This window comes from Emydura macquarii, unplaced genomic scaffold (assembly GCF_026122565.2).
Source record: "Emydura macquarii macquarii isolate MOO-44397 ecotype Brisbane River unplaced genomic scaffold, CSIRO-AGI_Emac_v2 contig_561, whole genome shotgun sequence".
In the NCBI taxonomy this organism is placed as follows: domain Eukaryota; kingdom Metazoa; phylum Chordata; order Testudines; family Chelidae; genus Emydura; species Emydura macquarii.
Genome location: NW_027130698.1, coordinates 13,662,406 through 13,679,974, shown reverse-complemented (window position 1 = coordinate 13,679,974; position 17,569 = coordinate 13,662,406). Strand labels below are relative to the sequence as shown.

Below are 17,569 nucleotides of genomic sequence, written 5' to 3'. Positions count from 1 at the left end.
GGTGCTACTAGAATACAAATAATAATAATTTTTTAATCTGCCTTCATCCCTTCTTTGGCACTTTAATAATGACTCAATCCTTGCGCCACCCCTGTGAGGTGGGTATTTGCCTCAGTTTACAAAGGTGAGCCAAAGAGCTAGGCCGCTTGCCCAAGGCCAAAGAAGAGGCAGTGTTAGGACCAGGGGGGCCCCTCAGGAATTCCTAGTTCTCTGCTCAGCATGCACTTGTTCCCCCAGGGCCAGATTTTTAGAAGAGTCCCAGCTCTCACGCTTGTTCTACGATGGAGTGACTGGGGGCTGCGCTCTTTTGAAAATCAGCTCCTCTGTCTTGTTGGCATGGTACATAAGTCAGCTGTGAGAGTAACACAAGCGTTCCCGTCGTTATCTTATGGTGTATCACACACCACGCACGGGACTGACAAAAAAGCGGCTGACATAAGAACCTCGATGTTAGAGAATTTGGCCCACCACTTCTTAGTAATAGATTCTGGGTGTTTGTCTGCCGCTTCCTCCTTGACTGATTTCCCACAGCTGTTAGCAAGAAGGGTCCTGGGCCCGTGATGGACAGTGTTTTTGTGATATCTGCAAAGAGCTCCTAAGTATTTAGTTGGTTTTGTAAGCTTGGACCTCGATCATCTTTAGTTCGTAGCTATAATGTTCCTTCTGCACTCTGACTTTTAACCCCACCATAAACAGGCTTATATTTAAATCTGACATTTAACAGCACTGTGATGTGCTTGGCTCTGAAGGAGAGGGGAGATGAGGGAAATTGCATGCAGCATTTGACTGCACACACACAGCGCAGCGTGTGATGAGCAAACACTCCAGAAGGGGGGTTGTATAAGGGATACCTTGCCCATTGAGTCAACTTAGCAACCCTATTTTAATCACAATTGAGAAGATGTGGAGGCTGGTTTCCATTTACACTGGGGCACCTTTACACTGCTCTAAAGTGGCATAAATGTCTTTTAAGGGCCTTAAAGGGAAGCTTTAGTGTCAATGAGAATCAGGCCCGTAACTGGCAAAGTGGTTTTGAAAACCTTGCCCAGCTACAAATCATTGCAGGGCTCAGAAAGAACACACTTACATAGGGACGCACAGTGCTTTATATTTATAGCCTCAGAGTATTTCAGCACATTATGAAAAAGAAAGTCATGGATGGTTCAGAGACACTGCAATGTGCCATGGAGCCTTTTGCGTTTAGACTGCCTGTTTGACTCAAGCCCAGAGAAAAGCTTCTACCAAGGAGTCACACCCCCTACGACTGCAATTTAGTCAGCAATCTCAGCACAGGTGAAGAGATGATCAAACTACAGAAAGTAATTATCTTCTTACCCCAGAGGGCGGGTGACACATTCTGGGATGTAATCCAGACCCGTGAGGGGTTGAGTCACTGCCTGCCCCCAAACTTGGGTGTCTTGTAATGCTTTGCTGCTGTAGCTCCCAACCTGGGCCACTCACAAACAGTTTGCCAGCATCAGGTCACACCCTGTGTATAGCTAAAACCCTGATCCAGCAGCAATGACCCCAACAGCCTGTCAGCAACACTCCAGTCACACTCTGACTTCCACCAGCCTTGGCTACTCCTTGCAGGGTGACCCCAACACACTCCCAGTCCTGGATTTTCCCCAAAACATGTGTTCTCCTCTGTTCAGTACTTTCCTGGAGAGTTCAGACATGAAAGGTCCGTTGTCCCTGTAAAGGGTCAACAGTCAGCAGTTTGCTACTTTAACTGGAGTTACCCAAACAGTTCAATTTAAACACAGCACTGGGTTGGTTTAGATTAAAACAGTGAAACAAATGTATTAACAAAAGAAGATACTTGATTTCACTTAAAATCCTATCAGGTATTAAAGTCAGTAATGGTTACAAGAGAAATAAAGATAAAACACTTTCTAGTAGCTAAAACTTAACAAGCTAGATGTGGCTAGAGGTAAAATTCTTACCATGTGTTCCCAGCAACAGGGCTGACCAAATTCTCAGGTCAGGATCTGCCCCCCCGAGTCAAAGGGCTGCTTTCTTTGTTATCTTAGAAGAAAGAAAGAGAGAGAGAGAAAGAGCGAGAACCTGGGGTGTTTTTGCCCCTCGCTTTTATAGTCTAGTCAACCTTTGAAATGCATTTTCCTGAGGGTTGCCCCTAGATAAAGTTCATTCCAGTTGTGAGGAAAGAGACATGGACAAAGAGATCCTATGTTGTTGCTTGCTCAAATGCAAATTGATTTCTTCCTGGCCTCCCTTTGGTGCCAAAAAATGGCCACTGGACCAGTGATTGCCAATCAACTTTGATAACAGCTGGCTAGAGGCATCAGCTTGTCTTTTGTCTTTGAGAAACCAGCTTACAGTGGTGCTTTCAGTCACAGGGGTTGTTAGTTTTCTCTTTCAGTTTGCTGAGCTTTCAGTTTTTAGGTTCAGCTTCAAATAACCCTAGGAACCAAAAGGCCAACTTTTTTCCATTGTGCATGATGACGATATGAGGAAACATGACGAATCAGGAAAATGTGTTGACTTAGCCATCTACACTGTTCACAGCATCCTATCCTGAATCACATTCATATAGATTCGCTCCACAATTCACATATCAACACTTACCACCATCTTCCATAAAGCCCTCAGAGTAAAAACATGAAACCAAATCAACATAGGTTCCTGGCAAAAATTCTCCCCAACAACCATTCTCTTCCCTTCTTTTTTGACCTGTGGATTTTGTCCCAGGGCTTTACTCATCTGGCTCATACATACAGCCCTGAGTAATAGGCAGAAACTATGTAGAACATGTATCTTAAGCAGAGATAAGAAGACAGAAAGGCAGAAGCTCAGTTGGTGCTAGTTGTCATAGCTTCATTGAAGGCAATAGCAACTGACACCAGCAGAGATTCTGGTCAGAGATATCAGTGAGCGAGTCATAAGACTACGGACAAGGCCCTGGGTTCCCCCCTATGGCAAGCTAGACCTCAATTTTACATCAAGGGCCTTGGGTGTTTTCCAGTACCCTGGTGCAGCAGACAGGAAGTTCTACAGCAGCTTCATTTAAATGAAGAAATAGAGGTTTTTTTAATGGATTAAATATAGAAATGATTATTCCAATCCACATGGTAGCCCATGTGTATTTATTTTGCTATTACACATTCAATTCAGATAATCCTGCCCACATTTTCAGTTCTTGGCATTGACCGTAGGTTTTGGGAACGGAAGAGGAGGACAGTCGGGGCTTTTGTATCTGGGAGGCATAGGAGGCAGTTTGGGATTGTGGAATAAGCACATTAGCTACCAGAAGTGTTTTGCTAAAATAATGAGCATTGAAATAGTTAATACTGTTGATATTTCTGGTGTCATTTTTTTTTTAACAGTAATAGCCCATAAAGATGATTGGACAATTCATACCTCCCAGCGCTACTGTGTCAAGCTGGCTGCAGACTAAGACAAACTTCACTATGGGCTTGTCTACCCAGGGCACTCAGGAAAATTAATCCAAATTAAGTAAAGGTGTGAATTTAAAGTGGATTAGTTAAACTACATTAAGGCCCCTGTGTGGTTGCTCTTTGGGCATGTCTACACTGCAGCAGCTGTCCCTCTGGAATGCCAAAGTGTAGACATTTCCTACAGCAAAGGAAGTTTGTCCATCAATGTAGGTGTGACACTAAGCACATTACTGTAATAATCTTGTACAAAATATGACGTAAATTATCATTTGAAAACTAATAACTCACTGATCATTAATATTTCTGTATGATATATGTACGCAGTGGGTATTAAAAGTTATGGGTATCTGCTAGAATTATGACTAAAGTGTGTTTAAACAAGGCATGTCAGGGGAAGTTGGTAAACAGGTCTGCCCTAGACAAAGAAACGTGTGTTTGATTCTCTGACCAACCTGATCTTCAGGCAAAAAATGACAACAGGCCATTTTTACATTTTAAGTAAACAAAGCTATTAACCTAACAAGTGGGGGAAGAAACAGCATGTAGCTTCTGTCACCACCAGACTCCATGTCACCTTCCTCACAGCTTGAATAGTAACCTCCAGAAAAACCCACTGCCAAGGTTGACCCGTCTGTAAAGGCGGGGGGGGGCTGAACCTCAAGTGATACGCAATTGAATCAACCGACTTATACACTATGACAGCTTTAGAAGAGTGAAGTCTTTTCTGAACGCTAATGAAACACTGATGATGAATGTCATCGTGAAATGTATGTGAATTTATATATATATGGATATATATAAAAATAGAAAGACGTTATGTTTTAAAGTCTATGGTCAAACGGAGAAACAGTTTCCTGCCCAGACAGAAGAGAAGACAGCAGCTGAAAGTGTCCTCCTGTGGAGAAAGAACTAAAGCTGCGATCCCTAGAAACCAGGAAAGATTCAGCTACCAGTTCAGCAGGTGCAGAATGACTGTTCAATGTGCTTTTGGAAGATTTAAAGGAAGCTGGCAGTGTTTACGCCCTAGATTAGATCTCAGTGAGAAAAAATCCCAATGGCTGTAGCTGCCTGTTGAGCCCTGCATAATATCTGTGAGGCAGAGGAGCAGAAGCTGCCTGCAGAGTGGAGGTGGAGCAGCTGTCTGCTGACGCTGAACAGTCAGACACAAGGGCCATTACAAAAGCTCAGTGAGGAGCAATGCAGTTGAAGGCGGCTGTGAAAGGCACTTTAATGGTTAGCCACGGTCGTGTTCTGTGTTGGAGTGTTCTCTGGGCCCGAAGCTTTGGGTGCTGTGAGGAACTGTGTAGTGCTCACTGAAAATTTATAAGCACGACTGAGTTTTACTGCAACTGTGAGATAGGCAGTGCTTCCCGTACGTTTATAAATACGGCTGGGTGTTTTCTTGAACCTACGCGTTCTTTCTTTGGTGCTCTACCTTTACAAGTTACTGGGTGTGTGGGGTACTTTCAGCTGATGTTGTGAACGATCTTTCAATTTGCAAAAAATAGAAATGTATTGCGTGGCAAAAACAGTGCAGAAAAAACAATGCACAATTAAAAAACAAAACGGCAGGTAATGCACTGCAAACTTTTAACATAGCTTAATGGGATGGGACTTTGAAATTGAAAAGGCAAAAATTTCTCTCCATGTCAGTGCATATACAAGACCATTGTGGCTCTCACAGGTCCGTGTATGTGCAGCAGTGGTTCTCCTTGCTATCCCCCGGGTGGTGGGGTAGGGTAGGGATGTGCCTGGGACGTCCTGTGGAATGCTGAAAGGAGTAGGGAGCTACTACCACGGTGTTCTCAAAGGACAGAAAAGGGTGGCAGGTCTGGGATTTTTGGACCTGACGGTCACCCTGGGTCTGCTGCATTTGGGTTTGCTGCCTGAGAAGCCTCATTATGTCCTGCTGCATCTCCTCCTCCCATCTTTCCCACCTCCTCCTCCTCAGTGTTCATGGCTGGGGTCTCTGTCTCAGGCACCTCCAGGGTATCCATGGTGGTTTGTGGGGTGCTGGTGGGGTCTCGGTCAAGTATGGCATGCAGATTGTTGTAAAGGAGGCAGGTCTGCATCAGATCAGTTGTTGGCCTCCCTGGCCTTTTGTGACATGCCCTTCTGCAGTTCCTTCACTTACATGTGACATCACTGCTGATCCCTGTCATACCACTTTGCCTGCATCTCCCATGCAATCTTTTTTGTAAACGTCTTCATTTCTACAGCTGGTCCATAGCTGACCTAGCACGGCCCCTTCTCCCCCACAGGACCAGGAGAACCAATAGCTCCTGTCCACTCCAGGCATGAATGTGTCTAGTACAAGGAGCTGGCATGGTCAGTCAGGCTGTTGCACATAACAAGGGAGCACTACTAAGTATGCTCTACCAACATCGGCAGTCAGGAAAAAGACATTTCAAAAACACATGGGAGGTTTCCAAGGGAGCCTGTGGGTTCCGTTTACACCTGCGGACAGAGCTGATGGACAACCGTTAGAGTCGGGACGGGTCATGCAGAGTCTACATTTACATTGTGGCGACTTAGGTAGGCCAACTAGGGCTCCACACCCTTCGGGAAGGTGGTTTTCCCGCATTGCTGCAATGGGGCGCTCATGTTGGCTGGAGATAAATTTGAGTGTAGACACAAGTCAATCTAATTTTGTAGTGTAGACCAGGCCCATGTACTGTATTTACCTACTCTTCAGGGTGTATTACAGATTCATAGATTCCAAGGCCAGAAGGAACCATCGCGGTCATCTAGTTGGACCTCCTGTATTATACAGGCCACAAAACTTCCCCCAAAATAATAGAGTCCCCTCTGTGCCCGTTCCACACAAGATGTGAGCCTGGTACAACCCCAGCTACACAGCCTGACCTCTCAGTTCAAGCTGTAGAGATTTATGCATTCAGGTTTGGAAGTCCCTGGTTCAACCTACAGTATGCTGGCCAAGATGGCAGCTGTCACATTTGCACAGCACGAAGCACGATAGGGTCTTAATTGGGGTGTCCAGATGCTAAAGTAATATAAAGGCACAACCCCGCCCCCCAACATTAGCTATCCCAGGCTCAGCTTCCTCAATAAAGCCACTGAACAATTAAACATTAAAAGCCAGGAGTTGGCATTTGGTTTTCGGATAGGTTTTGTTCCAAGCACAATTCAGAAACCAGACCAAAGACTTTTTTTTACTTTTCTGCATTTAGAAAAAATGATAGTTTTACAAACAAAAATACAGCCCCAGAGAGATCGTGTACAGGCAAAACCCATTTTTACAATACACTTTTGCGCATAGAAAGTAGTAAAAACAAAAACCCGTTTTCCATAGAAAAAAGCAAACACATGAACTGTAGGCTGAGGCAGCCTCTGGTCAGTGTCTATTCAAATCAATATCTGCTTCAAAGCCAGGTCAGAGAAACAGAAATGCAGCTAATTAGGAGGGGTTTTTAATGACCTAATTCCCAACTTCAGTTGCTTTATAATTTAGATGTGACACAAAAATAAAAACCAAAGTGACTTCTCTTTTGTTTGGGGGGGCAGGGGGTGTTTTTCACACCCCTTTGCTTTTGTCCCATAGTCACACTCACCATAGTGAAGAAATCAAAATAGGGGCTCAATTCGGACACACTAAATCATGCTGAGTAGCACCTTACTCTGTTAATGGTCCCATTGACTTCAGGTACTATGCGCCAGATTGCTTCCAATGCATGTTGACTTCAGTGGGACTACTGATAGGGTCCTGATTCAGGAAAGCATTTAGGACAGCATTTAAATAATTGCTTAACTTTCAGCATGTTCTTAGATCTCATTGTCTTAACTTTAATCATACGCTCAAGTCCCAACTCAATGGTCCTGAATCAGGGCTGAAACGAGGAACTATTCAACTAGAGGGAGGATGTGGGACAATAACCCTAAATATTTAGAATGCCCAACCAACAAAACCTGAAATGCTGCAGACTCTTCCCAGGATGCTGGCTGAAATGCCACTGATTTCTCTAAAGAAAACCAAGTTATCTGCAACAAAAGGCATTGCACCACGTACCAGCGAGGTGAGAGACACTTAAATCAACATGGCCTCAGTGTGTGCAGGCTTTTTTCTGTCCCTCTGACCAAAGAACTAGTTATGTTCTCTGGAAATCCAGCATGTGGAAATGGATTCTTTTCAATGGCAGTTGTGTGACATGATGTTTCTCATTGATTTTATTGGTGCTGAAATGAAACTTACTAGCCAGCAATGATAGTCTAATGAGGCCTCAGTTCAGTAAGGTGCTTAACGCCGAGGTCTCCTGGGCCCAGATTTTCCTAAGTATATCATGCCAGACACCTGCTGATCTCAGTGGTACTGTACTTAGGTACCTAATTACCTTTAAAATATCTGACCTCAATGAGGCTACTCACATGCTTAAAGTCAGGCATGTACTTAAGTTCCTTGCTGAATCAGGGCCTAAATCAGGACATTTGATAACATAAAGACAAGGACACACTGCACCTTAAAGCTCTATTGAACCATTAGATTGAAAAATGCTTTGGTAAAACAGAGGTAAAAATCAGTAAATATTTGGCTAAAAGCAGAGCCTTTCCCACCTAAATATGGGCAGCCGGTGTATACCATAGAACATAACTAAAGATACGCGACCCTTCCTAAATATGCTAGAGATATTATTTAAACTAATAGCACCCAGGACCTCAAAGAACAATTGCTCTTCGAAGTCTTGATTTATCAGTTGTACAGGATACATGAAACTAAACAGAGCCACAGATTTACATTAATACCAGTTACCGAAAATCCAAATTGTTTGGCTGAAGGTTATTCGAGTTACCAAATGATTAGATAATTTATTTTATAAAACTTAACTTTTTTGTGTCAGGGTATTAACTCTTTCTCCTTCCTCTTATGTAAGAAAGATACATTCCAGGTCAATTCAATTTGTATATATGCTGCTTGATGATTCTCAGATCTTCCTGTTACTCTATTCCAAATTTCTTTCCATCCTTCTACTGCAAGGAGAATGATTCTCACTGACAGAGTAATGGAGCAATGATATTCTACCTTGACTGGGATATACAAGACAACTAAACACGAGCCCAATCCAACACTCATGAAGACAGGCCATTGACTTCAGTGGACATTTGATTCATCCTTATTATGTTTTCCAGTTCTATCCTCTGCTATTGAAGGTGTAACTCCTATCTGGCCTATGGAGGCCACAGATTCATTCTACAAAACTTGGTAGGATTGAACTGAAGTGTTTGCTATTATATTATTCATAATGGACAAAACAAGGAACCTGACTTATCTCATTGCCAAAATTTCAGTCATTTCCAAACAGGTACTTTTATGAGATCCATTCCAGTTGTTTTTCACATCAATTTACCTTGAAAATGTATCTGGTTTTCCTTATAATAAAACAAACGCAACATACCTTAAAAGAGCACATTAAATAAATAAGAATGTGTGTTAAATTAATTTACCGTAACCATTCCAAAAGTAGGTTTGCAGTGTGTAACTTCTTGAAAACGTGCAAACCTGGTTTTAAATGTTATGAAAGGTCGCTTTCTAAACTCAGATTTCACAAGGAATGGAAACCTCAGTTATGAAACAAACAGACTGACACATGTAATTTCCTTGCTGATTTCAAGGGGTTTAAAAACTAAATAAAATAAGTGCTTATCCAGATAATGCTATTGATCTACATTTTGGAATAGGTTTATAGCTGGTTTTCGTATCCCTCTAGATTAAATTAAATACAGCCTGAATATCGAAAGGCTATGGAGAGCCATGAAAAATCTGTGTAATAGATTGGGTAAATAATTGTAACAGTGTGTGAAATATTTCCCATATGTTACCTACTACAATCGAGTTACTGAGTGAAGGGGCTCTCTCTTTATATCAACCAAAGAGCTAAAGGTTCTGCTGCCTTCTCCATAGTAATGGAAGTTACTGTATGTCTCACCATAGAGGGGAAAATAGATTTGTGCTTAGACCAATGCTACTAACCATCTAAAAGTTGGGGAGCCAATTAGCTTCAACCATAAATCACAAGATTGCTATGTTGTCTTACAGAGCAGTTTATGCTAGCCTGATTCTGTGGCGAGTTTTAATTCCTTCCAAAGCATTCTATGTAATTTATTTAAACAGCTGTTAGGAGCAGAATAACTCAAATTATTAAATATAAATTCATTAGAACACACATACATTTTAAAAACACAACACTTTGGATTTCAGATGCTCACAGACACAGTCATCGTGTTGGAAGTTAAGATCTGTGTATGATATTCATTGTGTGCAAGCCAACAATCCAGTCCCATTCCGTACATTTAAAGCCTAAGAACTGTACAAACACAAAACTTCATAAAAAGATAAAGTGAACACGCTTTATATAGATGCACCCATTTTAAACAAAAATAAGATTAACTTTTTATCACTGCTTAACTACTACAAATAAAACCAGCACTGCTGAAAAAGAACAATACATTGCATTTTACTGTAAATAAAAAAATGGTGTGTAGCAAAATACAGAGATGTGCCAGAACAGAAGCCCTAATTCTTCAACTTCCCATAGGTAACCCAACTTCCTAACTATCTGCTAATGTTTGGCCAGCAAACACCAACGCCCCATTTTTGGTTGGCTGGGGTCATCATTTTTCATGGGTGGGGATCTTCACCACCTTTTCTTACTTTCACCACATTTTCCAGACAATCTCATCTCCGGGAGTCCTTCAGGCAGCCACGGACATCCAACCACGTTACGTCATGACACCACTTGACCTAATGCAATATGCCACAGACCTGACTCAACGTTTCCTAGGCACACGCGAGCTGATTAGGAAAACAACAAGTTTTTGCTCTTAAAAATAAGCAAAAAAACAAAACAAAAAAACTAAGCCGCTCAAAAAAGAGTTTGAAAGAAGTCGTATTCCCCACCCCACAAAAGGAGCAGCGTTAAAACTATTTTTTTAAATGGGCCGACCATCCGCACAATATTTCACTACATATTCCACTTGCCAACATGGGTTGGCACTTCCCTGGGAACAGGTACTTCAAAACCTAAAGCACTATTTGTGGGCCGGCTGGGGGTCCCGATGTTTGCTGTAAATCAATCCACACTCGATGCTGTTCACCACACCGCTTTTGGAATTTGAAGTTACAACAGTCTGAATGCCCCAGAATTTTTAAGAAACTGAACTGATACAGATGTGATGTGGACATGTTGAGTCAGAGATTGTTGTCATTTTTTTTTTCCTTCCCTGAAAGTAATTGGCCAGGAGAGTGTGTCCAGAGCAGATGGCATCTAAAGAATGTCCCCGTCTCTCACCATCAGTGGATTGTTCTCCAAAAGAAACTTGCACCTTCCTCGGCAATTTATTGCCTCACAGAAAAAATTCGGAAAGCCTTCCCTTCGCTGGGATTCTTCAAGCTGAAAAAGAACATTCATTATGAGCCATAGAGAGGTGCAGCAGTCGTGTCGTTCCCCCCCCCCCCAACCACCACCCCCAGTCACTTCAGTAAGGAAAATCAGTGGTTTCAATTATTTATTTGATTTGAATGCGTGTCAGTTTCCACATCTGCATTCGGAATTTCTGAAGCACTTGCGTCTCCGCTATTCCCATTACCACACTGAGCCCTGACACTTGTCATTTTCACAAAAATGCACTGATTCATAGGTGGTGAAACTTAAGAGTGCATTGAAAAGCTACTCCCACAAGATCTAAGATGGGAGACTGGTGAGCTGTCACCGTGACAAGGGAATCAGCCAAAAATCAATGCAAGCGGCAAGGAGACAAGAAGTACCACAGCAAAACCAAAAGCATAAAGGTTGAGGGGCATCACGGGGCCTTTCCAGATGGGTTGTCGTCCCCTTGGAGAAAAAGGCAGTGGGGTAATTCCTTTTGAGTTTACCGAACCCAAACCTTCAAGGGAACTTGTCCTTATTTAAAACAAATACTGCAGAATATTACTGAAATGACCCCGGATACTGCAGTTTCACTACCGCACAATGTCCTGCTTGGGATCATTACCACCAGGTAGTCCGGCACTTTATAAGGTGAAAGCGTTGCTTCATGGCCACCTGTCATGAACTGAATAATGCCAGGCTCAGTTCACAAATGCCATTGTGAACCGAACACTGCAGGGCGTGGTGCAGTTTTAGAGAGCGCAGTTCTAGTCCTGGGGTCTGGCTTTAATAATGCAAGTTAAAGGGCAGATGCAGCTAAGACTAAATTTCTGTGTGTGTGTGTGAGAGAGAGAGAGAGAGAGAGAGAGACCAGAGCAAAATTCAGCAGAGAACAGATTTTTTGTTCCCATTTAATTTTTCTAGGCTGCTTAATGCTTTTGGCTTCCCGCAGGTGCACCGTGAGCTGCTTGCATAAATATCTTCCCCCTGGGTGCAGAGACAGAGTACACAGTATGATAAAGAAATAAAGAGAAGCAAAGAGAAGAGTCAGAAATCCATGTTTATTTTATCATTTGCAGCCAGCTCTTCAGTGCTGGTGCCAACAACTCAAGGGAGCTAAGCAGTAATGACAGCGATGGCCATTATCCAAAGCCCTCTGCAGCAGTTTATCTGGAGGTTAATACACAAAGGGGCGTGCATTTTCCAAAGAATAACGCCCTTTGTCTGTTGCAGAGAAAGCTGACAGATTCCTTCTCCAGGAAGGGTGACTCCTGGAGTTAGCACTAGTGCAGTTCAGGTAAAATGAGGATGGAAATGAAACTCCATCCATAACCTGAAGTCCAGGTTCACAGAGGCCCCCCATGAGCTTTTATTCTGATCTGTTTCTTACTGCCAGTTCCTGTTCCCAGCTAGGGTTGGAAGTGAAACCCAAGGAGAAAGGCAGAATTTATGTATACCCCAACCAGAATCAGGAAGTACAGAAAACCTCATGAGAACCGCTGGCCTCCACTTCCCTGCAGTATATTTTCTTTCGAGTGCTTTGTCTGAGGTAGGTTTCAATGACCCAACACTTCAGACTTCCACCGCTTCTTCTCAGAGGCTAGCCCGCAGTCTACCAGACCTCACCATTAGGAAAACATCCTGGCTAGTCAGCCAACATTTTCCTTTGCATAAATTCATTGTGTGGTTTCCCAGTGCAGTAATTTCTTCTGTTCCAACCCCCTACTAAGCCAGAACCTGGTACTCAGATCACATTCCACCCCATCGTAGGGTTTATTATCAATAAGACCAACTTTTGTCATCCGGTAAGTAAAATTATGCTAGCAATACAATAGATAAATGGCGGGAGATTAGTTCCTAAATACCTTTAAAAATCTGGGTCCTTTTGTCTTCTTACATCCTTAAAAACATTGACCTTAACAGAATTACACTGCAACGTAATGCCTAAAGCCCATTGGTCATGGCTTTTTCTGTGACTTGTTCTGCCCTCCAAGGTTAATTTAGTAAAGTAAAAATAGCAAACTGTTTTGGAATCTGTCATTATAATTAAAAGAAGAGAGACTGGATGAATCAGAAGACTGGGATAGACAGCCTTTTTCTCATTTACAGCTCAGGTCCAGGTAAAACCCAGTAAGTGGCCAAAAAATATCAACATCTGATGGCTGGGCACAATGGTTTATGTGAAATCATGATTATTCAGTGCTTCTGTGAATTGGCTCCGATATCCAGTTCCTCGTGGACAGGTCTGAAAAAAAATATGTACCTCAAATGGCATAATTGGTGACTGATATGTCAAGGCCTGAACTGAGACTCAATTTTCCCTTTCTTCAGAGGTGGGTTTCTCTTAAAGCATGCTCAGGGCACTTGGGTGGGTGTTATGGGTGAAATTTGCACTGTCAATGTCTATGCTGTCCCTGTTGTCAGGATAGAGAAGTCAACTGTCTATTTATCGCGCTTACATGCCCCCATTATCGTAGTATCTAAGCATGTCACAGTTTTTAATGTATTTACCCTCAGCACCACTGTGAGGCAGGGCTATTATACCCATTTTACATATGGGGAACTGAGGCACAGAGAGACTAAGTGACTTGCTCAAGGTCACGCGGAAGCAGGGAATTAAACCTGCCAGTCTAGAGAGTCAGTCTCTCTCTCTTGCCCAACAAATATTTAATTATTTATAGGAAGTAGAAAAAGTCCAACATCAGAGAATAAGATAAATCCAACACAAAAGAGCCAACAGCCTGGTGCGATTTGGGCGCTCCCCTGGGAAGTGGGAGACCCAGGTTCAAATCCCTTCTCTGCCTGATTTGGGTATCCCACATCCCAGGTGAGTGCCCTAACGACTGGGCTCCAGATTATTTTGGTCTCTCTCTATCTCTATCTCTCTCTCTCATTTCATCCTGAAATTTCTCACAAATTCCTGAGAAACCTCCCAGACTAAAGTTTCATTGAAAGCGATCCTTTCTCACAAAAAGTTCCTGTTTCAACGAATCCGCATTTTCTGAGGAAAAATTCCCAACCAGCTTTAGTTGGGCCGTCACTGGCAAAAGAAATGTACAAATTGAAACAAAAAATGTTTGCACAGCATAACTGCAAAAAAATGTATGCTGAATGATAACTGTACCCAAACTGACTCCCAGGTAGCTCACATCCCTGTTTTAAAAAGATGCCAGCTTTATTCCATGCATCTCCTCAATTACTTTGTAATTGAGTCTGTGGCATACACAAGCAAAGTTGGACCAATCCCCCTGCCACCTCCCCCAAAAAAATCAGGAGTTCTCACATGACGGTTCAACCCACTATTCAGAAGTTCTGTTTTGTCCTCTCATGAGAGTGTGCTGGCAGGTTGATTGACTTAGATTTCTTTCAACAAGAACAGAGAAATTACTTCTAGTCAACAAATTCAGGCCACTGAATTTGAGCTAAAGGAACAACTGGTCTGACACAGTATGGCCATTCTCATGTTCTTATGTTATTAAATATATTAGAGTTCCCAGAACGCAGTGGAATTCCCAAGTGAAAACTACAAAGCTGACTGTCTGATGAAAGATGCAGTCCATGTGTTTATCTTTGCAATGGTGTTAATTTGCCAGAATTTTTGAGAAAACAACTCATGTGAATCCGCTCCCCCAACATTAATTACTAATGACTTTGCTAAAAAACCAAAGTAAATTTTAAAGTGTGATATATGCAGTGACATTTATTAGCAGTGTATTCATATTTTTAATAATTTAAACTAATTTATAAACTAAGGAGAAGCTTAATAATATTAAATCCTTAATATACAGAGTCCAAAAGTAATGCATTCAGTTCCAAAAGGCAAAGAAGGGATGCCATACTCTTCTGTTTTGTTTGTTTGCCTCTCTGAGTTTAAAGTGAGATGTTAGAATCACATACCTTGTGTGTGTGTGTGTGTGATGTGTATGTATATATGTATAAGTATGTTCAATTCCTATCATCCACAGTTTCTGACTGACATTATCATGAAACTGATGGGGAAAAAAAAAAAGAAAGAAAAGTGACTCTACCTCTCAGATTGTACGCCATTCTTCAAAGAGCCAACATAGTTTTTCTTCTTGTCCACGGACATTATATCCACATAACCCCCCTCCTCGTCTTTAATGATGCCAGCATGCACAGCCGTTTTGCAGATACTGGAACTCTGAAAGATCATAAAGTACATGGATTTAGCTGGGGTTCCAAGACCTTTTTCTGATGACTAGGAAAATAAGGAAGAAAGGAGACTTATGTGAATGAGGGACACATGGGAACGTTCTGTTTGTCTTCCAGCCTGAGCAGTGAGAAAAGACTCTGCCCATCACAGAACCATAGAATGGAGGGCTGGAAGGGACCTCGAGAAGTCATCTAGCCCAGCCTCCTGTGCTGAGGCAGGACCAAATAAACCTAGATGAGTTCTCACAGATGAGGCATTGCCCCTGCTACTAATTGCAAAGGTTGAGAATCCATCATGGCTGGTACCGGGAGGTGTAATAAGAGCCCTATGGAGGGGAAGCAGCATTACCACTGCTCCTCTCCATGGACTTCTGTCAGCAGGCTGGTCAAACTGCCCATTGGTCTCCAAAGAAGCTCTGCTATTGGGAGATTATCCCCATAGAATGGCTGAATCAATGGATTTACCAGTCACCCAGGCCCTGTCCGCTTTACAGCCAGTGCTTCCTCTTTTGTTGATGCAGTGGCACCTCATGACCGCTTCAACCCTGCTCTTGTCCACATGAGACGATCTCAGCAATGTAGCAGAGGCTCTGCAACTGTTTGCTGGTGTGAAACAGCAGAGACCCTTGGTGAATTTGGACTAAAGAAATAAATGACCATTTGCCTGAGACGCATTAGGTCCCATCTTCCCAAAAGCTAAGGTGAGCTTCATTCACCAATGATCTGGTTTTCAGAGGTGCTGAGAACCCACAGCTGTACTGCACTCGCCTTCTGTTTTTATTTTATTTTGTTTGCTGCAGGAACACAAGATACCAGCCACTGATGATTAAGCTACAAAAACATCCAGGAAACAAGAGAACTCGAAGGCTCAATATAAACTTAGACGTGAACCTTTTAAAGGATTTATATGCTGGTAGGTAGAACAACAAAAAATAAAATCAGCTCTACTACCAAACACTAGAACAGGTGAAAATCCAAAATCCACAAACTTCTTGAGCTTTAAAAATCAAACTTCCACTGCAAAACCTGCAGCATCACTGTGAGTGCCAAAGAAACCCATTCCGGTGGCATTTGTGTACTATAGATCATGATCTCTCTCTCTCCAAAGCCATAAAAGGCAGGTTTTCCCCATCCCCTATATATTTATCACTTTGGATTGCCTATCTCTTGGCAGCTTTCGCAGTTTTAATTGCCAGTTTGGTTTTGCTTCTATATATGGTCAAGACTGCACGGGAACACTTTGTTTGGAAGATATGCTTTGAATTTGCCCTAGTATGCAATGGGAAATCTGTAAATCTAAAATTGGCTCATAAAATTAAACTGCACACGGCTATTTGCAATACTCTCCACTGGGACACATCCTTAATCATGTTCTTTCCAAAGCATTCCTTTTTTCCAGAACTTGCTGTTCTTCTGTCTGCTCAGTCTTTGGCCATTCTACTTTTTACACACCCCTTCTCCTATCAGCCTATTGGTTTCCTGTCCTCTACCTTGCCAGCGAGTGTTTGCAAAGTGCTCTGAGGACGGGAAGCACTCGGAGGAAGGAGGATTTCTCTCCCAAAACGAAGGGCACTAGCACTTCAGGGATCACACAGCAAAAGATAACCACAGAGGAGGGGCTCTGCTTCTGCCTGAGTGCCACTTTCTTGGGATGGATCCTAGAACGTCTGGAGTGAGTCCCTCCCTGCAGAACTGGGATCTCTGAGACACACTGCAGTCATGTATTCCGAACGGCCCTGTCTGGCACCAGCTGCATCAAACTATTGGAAATGAAGCAGGCCTACAAACTAAGGCCTGGTCTACACTAAAAATGAGGTTGACCCAGCTAGGTCACTCAAGGGTGTGAAAAAGCAACTTAGTTAAGATTTCTTCTGTTGACCTAGCTACTGCCTCTCAGGGAGGTGGATTATCTATGCCAACAGGAGAAGCATTCCTGGTGGCATAGGCAGCATCTAAATGGAAGCTGTGCCGCCATAGCATTTCAAGTGTAGACAAGCCATAAGTCACCCTTCAGGTCCCCATTTAGTGTGACTAGCCTGAAAACAAAGCTGTGTTTCTCTGTGGGGGCTCAGCAAAATGCGGTGGTTTCCACTGGTGATAAGAATCGGCCTCATTATGCAAGCTTCCTCCTTCAGGAAATCTCTCCCCAACTAATTGCCTCACAGATGAGACTAAACTACCTTTATCTCACAACAGCAGAGAGCCAGTCTCTCTCTCTCATCTCCTCAGGGTTCCTGGACATGAAGGGGACGCAGATTTCCCTTTCAAAAGCAAGTCTCCCCATGAACCAAGCAAGAAGGCTGCACAATTAGTTATTTATACATTTCCCAATGTTCCTGTGCTTTGTAAAGCTTAAAAGCTCTCCCAGGGCTTTGATAAAGATCCCTGCCTGATACACTGCCCATAGCCTCAGAGACATTCCTCTCAGCATTAGCAAGAGTTGCATTTTTCTTCACTGAATAAACAAAAGTGCCGAAGAGAACAGTCAACTTTTTATTTTAACCACAACTAAGAACCAAGCCAACATTTTCAAACCTGGGCCGACAGCCATATTTGGCTTGGGACACCAGTCAGAGAGTTTAAGGCCAGCAGGGACCA

At 42.7% G+C, this 17,569-nt stretch overlaps 1 protein-coding gene across 1 annotated transcript in view; it reads right to left on the bottom strand.

Moving 5' to 3' along the window:
• Positions 1 to 9,515: 9,515 nt before the first annotated feature.
• CRISPLD2 (cysteine rich secretory protein LCCL domain containing 2) overlaps positions 9,516 to 17,569 on the bottom strand; it is a 36,948-nt gene continuing 28,894 nt past the window's right edge. The window contains exons 14-15 of the mRNA XM_067540188.1: positions 14,827 to 14,960; positions 9,516 to 10,822 (exon numbers count right to left, since the gene is read on the bottom strand). Coding sequence (XP_067396289.1) covers positions 10,768 to 10,822; positions 14,827 to 14,960 — 189 coding nt within the window. The 3' untranslated portion in view covers positions 9,516 to 10,767. The remainder of the gene's footprint in view (positions 10,823 to 14,826; positions 14,961 to 17,569) is intronic.